Source organism: Kryptolebias marmoratus, linkage group LG23, assembly GCF_001649575.2.
Source record: "Kryptolebias marmoratus isolate JLee-2015 linkage group LG23, ASM164957v2, whole genome shotgun sequence".
Classification (NCBI taxonomy): Eukaryota; Metazoa; Chordata; class Actinopteri; order Cyprinodontiformes; family Rivulidae; genus Kryptolebias; species Kryptolebias marmoratus.
This window is the reverse complement of record NC_051452.1, coordinates 234,684-241,744: the sequence shown is the minus strand read 5'-3', so window position 1 is coordinate 241,744 and position 7,061 is coordinate 234,684. Positions and strand designations below refer to the sequence as shown.

General features: G+C 46.5%; 1 protein-coding gene across 3 annotated transcripts in view; it reads left to right on the top strand.

Moving 5' to 3' along the window:
- The window catches only part of trak2 (trafficking protein, kinesin binding 2), a 25,339-nt gene continuing 18,278 nt past the window's right edge, over positions 1-7,061 (top strand). For 2 of the 3 annotated variants that reach the window (XM_017437622.3, XM_017437621.3), the window contains exons 1-3: positions 1-138; positions 3,875-4,068; positions 6,240-6,425. In XM_017437622.3, coding sequence (XP_017293111.1) covers positions 4,014-4,068; positions 6,240-6,425 — 241 coding nt within the window. In that variant the 5' untranslated portion in view covers positions 1-138; positions 3,875-4,013. Of the gene's footprint in view, positions 139-3,874; positions 4,069-6,239; positions 6,426-7,061 lie in introns of those variants that run through there. The other variant, XM_017437624.3, reaches the window with a different exon arrangement.

Here is a 7,061-nt window from a genome sequence, read left to right as displayed (position 1 = left end):
GCCCCACGCGCCGTGACACTCCCCCTTCCCTGCCCTCCGCCTCCATTGTTTGAGGCTTTCGGGGGCGAATGCTTCGGCTCAAGCGGCGCGCGCTCCGTCGGAATCTCCCCAAATGCTGCGGAACAACACCGACTCGGGGTGAGAAACACCTTCTCCGCTTTCCCGCATTTTAGCTTTTTTTATTTTTATTTTTATTTTTTAAGCTAGCTGCAGCTCGCGGGGCGGCGGCGGTGGCGGAATTGCTCGCGACTCGGTGACGCTGTCGTCATCCAGAAAACCGCACGAGACAGAACCGTTGCATGCCGTTACAGCTGCCTCTTTATTATTATTATTATTATTATTATTATTATTTTATTTGCTTATTGCCGTCATACTGTCAGCCCCGCCGAACGCTGTTGCTAACCCGGGCTAATATATAACATTTAACAGGATTTACCGCCACGCGAGATAAATATTTCCCCTACTTTTTAAGCTAACTGACGTCTTCTTTTAGCATGATGGGAAAGCTGCGTCCCCTTGCCCTGGGAACATCCGGTTTGTCAGGTCTCGTGTCTGATTCCATCTTGAAGTCAAAAATAAAACAATAAAAAGAGGTTATTGTTCCATTGAAGCCACCCTGGCTGCTCTCCAGAGGATTTAAGATGCCCTCAGTGTGCGTTAACACAACGCCAGGGCGGAACGACAACAGCAGTGACCTTCGGCGAAGCATTTAAAGTTGGCCGCCCGTGTTCCCGGCAGCGGACGTCCCCTGGAAAGTTCACCCCCCCCCCGAGGTCAGACCGTGCAGTGCTTGCTCAGAGGAGCGACGGAGCGACCCGAGGGTTCAGGAGGAACATGGCGGCAGGTTCGTGACGCTCAACGTCAACAAGTCGCTGTGTCATTTGAGCAGGTGCGAACAAACACCTGGCGTCGGCTGTCGAGCACGGCGGCGGAGGTGTGATGGTTTTGACGTCCCACTCGGACGAGGCGCATTTTGAAACCAGGGGAAGAGAAGAGGCGAGTCTTTTTTTTTTTCTTCTAAATGAACGGGACCATAATGGAGGCTGAAGCTGCTTGCTAATAATTAATTCATTGTGCCTGGGCAGTTCGAGGCAGGAGCCATCCCGCGGTCGGTCGATACCGGAGGTCATACGAGCACATCTGACCAGCTTCATTTTAGCTCCTGCGGTGCGTTCAAAGAGCCCCCCATCGACCGGCGCGTCCCTATATAAAGGCAGGGCAATCAGAGCCGTTAGCCGCGGCAAACCGCCTGGCTCGATTCCAGCACGACTCGGCTAAGGGTGCGCCGCGCATCATCGCCGCATTGTGGAAGATGTCGCCATTTATTACGCTGATTTTAGGCAGGGATTCTAATCTTGCTTTTAGATGCACATCGGACGGTTCCTGAAGGATATAGGGACTGTAAAAACGGGCGCCTGGTTGCGTCTAAAAACACACCCCTACTTTTTTTTTTTATTGATTTTTTTTTTATTGATTTTCATAACTTTATGTAAACATCAACAAAATTAAACAAAAACAACCCACCCCCCCCAAAAAAAAAAAAACAAGGAGCACTGCAAAGTCCACATAAAAAAATAAAAACATACATACATACAGCCCACATACACGAAATACAGTAGTCATGGTTCAAAATAGTCACAACTGTCAGACAGCCAAATGAGTGATATATTGAATGTAAGAGAGAGAGATAAAAAATAAAGATAAAAATAAAAAAAATTTACAGCCTCTGTAAAAAGGATTGCAGTGGGGCCCAGATCCTCCAAAATTTGTCTGACTTTTGATGAAGGTCATGAGTAAGTTTTTCAACTGAGACAATGGCAGAAATCTGTGATATCCACATATCAACTGTAGGGGCCTGTGGTGCTGACCATCTCAATAGTATACATTTCTTGGCCAGAAATAAAAGGATTGCAAGCAGATGTTTAGTGTCTGCATTAAGTAGAATGTCTGAAGCATGGTTAAAGAGACAGAAGGAGGGAGATAGTGAGAACTGTTTACCAATGATCTCTTGTATCATGAGATGAACTCTTTTCCAGAAAGTTTGAATACGATTGCAAGACCAAAATAAGTGAATAAATGTGCCCCTATGTATTTTGCATTTATGACACAGATCTGAAGCATCAGGAAACATCCTCCGAAGGCGAACAGGTGTATAATAAGTTCGGTAGAAGAATTTAAAGTTCTGCTCATGTAAAGAAACTGAGGTGGAGTTGGGGAAGACCCCATCACAGATTTCTTCCCAATCTGCCAGATCAAATGTCAGTCCAAGGTCACGCTCCCACACCAGCTTCAAAGCATCATAACTCGAGGAGTCAGAGCCAGATAGTAAATGATATATCTTAGAGATAAGTCCTTTGGGAGATTTGGTCATGATAATCATATTCTCTAACTCTGACAATTTTGTACGTAATTTTCCTGTCCTCCAAAGAGAGCTCACAAAATGACGGATCTGTAGGTATTTATAGAAATCTCTATTAGAAATATTGAAATTGGCTGTAATTTGTTCAAAGGATTTAACAGCGTCAGAGTCCAGCATGTCCATAATATTTGACAGTCCCTTAGATGACCATTCAGACAAGCCAATGCTTCTAATCTCTGCCGGTAAACCCCTACTTTTTTTAAAAACGGGGGAGCAGCTGCTCCACCTGCTCCGTTATTTAACTAATATCTTAAGTTATCATGACATCACATGACTGTCTTTAGTCGTGACTTCGTAACGTTTGATCGGTGTAATCGTGCTAATCGCGTCGGTGTTGTCAGTGTCATGTTAGCATCTATGCTAACTGTTGATCGAGATCGTTTTGGCGTCTGAATCGGAGTCGGACCGCGAAGTACCCGACGGCGGCGTTGACGCGCTCTGCTCACTGCGTCCCGCATTGGTCGCCGGTGAGGGTTCACGTGCCACGGTACCTGGGAGTCTTTGATTCTGAGGGATGGTAGGACGGAGCGGGAGATGGATCGATGGCTCGGCGCCTCTGTCGGTCTGGATTTACCGGTCCGTCTTTGTTCGTTCACCTGTGGTCACGAGTACGGCGCACGTTTTAGGACGTCCTCGGGTCTCAGAAAGAAGCGCCTCAGGGAGACTTCTGCAGGTGGCGCCGTCTTCAGGATATTTATTTTCCCAACTTTATTTATCTTCATTGTAACAAACACAAATCGAAAGCAGTCAGCACAAACGTAAACAATATTCCATCAGAGTCTGAGAGTTTTATCTCTGCCATTTTAAATACGTTGCGAGGAATTAAAGTCCGTAAAGAATCTGGCCACCTCCAAACATTTTTGAAATGGTTTGTGAAGAAAAGACAACAGCGCCGCCTGCAGGAGGACTTCTCCCTGAGGATGTCCTAAAATAAAACACTGTATTTGAGGTCTGGCTCGCGACTAAAAGAACGAGATGCCGGATCCGAGCGGCTGAAAGGAAGCTTCCTTCGTAGGGCGGCCGGGCTCGGAAATAGAGAGAAGGCGAGGATCTCCGAAAGGAGTCAGCTTGGGATGCCTCCTGGATGCTTCCCTTTGGAGGGTTTTCCGTTCACTTGGGGAGACCCAGAACTCCCTGGAGGGATCGTGTATGCTCTCTCCGGCCTGGGAACGCCTTGGGATCCCCCGGGAGGAGCTGGAGTGTCGCTGGGGAGAGGGAGGTCTTGGATTCCCTCCTGGACCTGTTGTTTGGACAGGTCATGTTCCTTAAATCTGCAAATGTTAGATTCTGGTCGTCCCTTCAGAGCCTGAAAGCGTCCCCCTACGGCGGATCGGTAAACAGGAAGTGGGGCGGCTTCGTCTCCTTCCTCAAACCTCCCCCTCCCCTCTGAAAATAAAATAAAAAACCGAACACGCCGCCATGGACACCGTCGTATAACCCTCTGTGTTTTCGCAGGTGAAGGCGAGCCCAGAAACCGCGTGCCGCCCGAGCAGGACGTGATGTCGCGCCCGTGACGCCCCCCACCCCCACGGTCTCGCCCAACCCCGATGTTCCTGCGAGCGGGGTGCCCCTCCCTGCGCTCCGAGGACGGGACATGTTCGAAGTGAAGCCGCGGGCCGTGGAGAAGAAGGAGCCGAGCACCGAGACAGGTGAGCCGATCAGGGGATGCCGCCTAAATAATCACGAACAGAAGTCTTGAGGCGGCGCTCGTTTCTTTACATCTTCACGCCAGACTTTGATCATTTGAGGATCTTTGGACATGCGTTGGATAAGTTAGGGAGGAAAGAAGAAGCATCAGGGCTTCAAAATGTCTCCAACTACGAAGGGAAAATCCGTCACGGTCGTCTTGTTGGGTGCCACGTTTTGAACTAATCGCTTTTATATCTTTGCTAACGTCCTCTTTTAAGCGCGTCAATTGATTTTGGATCAAAATGTCTTCCTGACAGCCCTTAATTAAGACCAAAACTTCATTAAAATGGAAGCATTTATTTAAAACAAGTGACTTGAATGTGTATATGACATGTATTAGTGTGTGTTTGTAAATCCATGGGGATCAGCCTCAGAGGACTCAGGGCACAACCATGATGACTCACTGAAATGACATGAATTAGTTTCTATGAATGTTGATTCAAAACACAAGATTTTAGCAGAGATTTCACCTTTTTATCAAATACCAGTGAGGTGTTGTAGTTTTGGAGCTGGACCAGGATGCAAAAAAAGTGTTGAAGTCGCCCTTTATTGAGGTTTCAGGAATCAGATGAAGGTTTCACAGATCACGCACTTGGTTTTAAATGTTCAGTGCAGCCCCTCAGTGCAGTTCAGTGCAGAATAATCTGCTCCAGGTTTGAAGTGTCTAGGTGTTGTATTTTTTTAACTAGAGGAGATTAAAGATGCTGAAGGGAGGGAAAAATTAGCTGGAATCGCCCTTTAGCCGTTTTCCACGAATCAGAAACCAACTTCAGCTTCGTGGAATTAAAGGAGAATATTTTCAGCGAGTTACCTCGGTTGTGTTTCACCGTAAGTGGCGCTCTTCTTCTTCTGGTCTTTATTTTAGCAGTAAGGTAGCAAAGCTGCGCTCTTCTTCGTAGACATTGAGTTTGGCTGCAGCTGCACACAGTTGCAGCGCCTCCTACAGGAAACTGGTGGAGCTACGCAGGAATTCTTTCCTGTGGTTTTCTTACAGTGACTACCAGGAACTTTTCAAGGTTGGGAAACTAACGGGGAAAAGCTTTGGGTTTAAAACATGAAAACCTAAAAGGGATTTTTGTTTTCGTCGTTGTGTGACGGAACTAAATGTTTCGTTTTTTTTCTTTGGGTTCGGATGCAGTTTGTTTTAATTACTCCCGAGTTTCCGGTTGATTCCCGTGGGGACGTTCCCAGTTCGGAAAAAAAAGATGGCTGAAAATCTCCGGGAAGTTTCTGGAAACTAAGACATCTAAGGATCTCTTGGAGATGGAGAGATTGAGAGAAAGCCCCTCGAGTCCTTCGTTGAATCCCGGAGTAACTCCCGACGCGATCAGGAAGTGGCGAACCGAGACCGTTAGAGCGGGATCTCCAGCCTGCGTAAACTATAACTTAACTTAACGGTGCTTTCAAATGCAGTCTGTAAATTCAACAATCCACGCTGAAGTAACCGCTGCTCTCGATATAAACAGAGAAACCGAAAGTTAAACATCTCTTCGGGCTCACGTTGCCAGTTCTCAATAAAACGGTTGGGTTTCGGTTTCGTTACGTGGCAACTTTTTAAACTGTTCTAAAACATTCAAGTTTTCATTTTTTCTGAAATGTTCTGCGGACCTAAACGGACCATTTCAGTGCGGATGAATAAATTCACAGGTTTGCACTTAAACGCACCACGAAGTCTTCACATGTTGTCATTAAAAAAAGGCTGCCTTGAAGCACAAGAAGTGTTTTTTTTTTTTTTAATTTATTTTTTTTATCTTAAAGCGCAGGGTTGAAATGAAGCCAGACTCTAAAATAAATAAACACCTTAACATCTTTTTATTTAAAAGGTTCACGATGTAAACAAACCGGAAGTTATTTAGACGACAAAGTGCAGCTGCTGGGTCGTCTCTCAGCAGGTGTCCTCTTTGACCGTTTTCTCTCGCGATTTTTTTGGGGCTTACTTTTTTAAAATATTATCTTGTTCTCCTCCAAAGAACAGCAGGTGTTTGGAAGTCCTGACCAATAAGAAAAAAGCTCCATGCATCCTTACAGCTTATCTAAAAAGACGGTTCCGTGTTTTAAAGTTAAAGCCGGTGAACCGAAGCGGGACTCTGGATCTGCATTTTTTTTTTTTTTTTTTTTGTCTGACTTCCAGATGAGGGGCTAGGCAGCAGCGGGAGGCACTACGGCTCCGGGTCCCTGGGCTCCGGCTCCGTGGGCTCCCTGTACCTGTCGGACAGCCAGGACTGGGCCGTGTCGCCGAGCTGCTCTCCGGACGAAGGGCCCGGCCCGCTCAACGCCATCTCGCCCCTGCTGGCCGAGGAGACCCTCCGCTACATGAGTGAGTACGCGTTCGTTTAAAGTTCAGATCCCCAGGGGGCAGGAGAGGCCGACGGGGCTACCCCGCCGGATTTAAATTTGGCAGAGTTCAAAGAGTCACGAGCCGGACCGTCAGAGGGTGGGCAGACGGGAAGAGTTGTCCCAAAACGTCGATATGGAGATGATAGCGTGTGTCTGTTTCTTGAAGGGAAAGGAAGTTGTCGATTCATGCTTTGTTTTGTTGTGGTAAGCAGGAACCATCGACTTCCTGTTTTTCTCCTCATACATGCAACATTTGCATGTTTAACTTTGTCCTACGTCGACTTTACATTAATCAGTCCCCCCAGGATTTCGTGGGCATTTTTTGAAATCGTTGCGACTAAAATGCCTGATTTCGCGGGGCATTTTTCTAAAAGTTGCCTTTTTTTCTACTAAAATTAATAAACAACCATAACTTTTAATATCTAAACCAAAAATACTTCCTAGTTTTGTAAGATAATTCCCAACAAACATTGACATTCTCAAAAGGTGCTTTATTTGAGAACTTTGATAGCTTCTAAACTGACATCCATGAGCATTTCTGGATTGTCCCTGGTCTGCAGCTCTCCTCACATGTTTTGCAGACACAAAGTGTTTGTCGATGCGTTTATGTTCCATG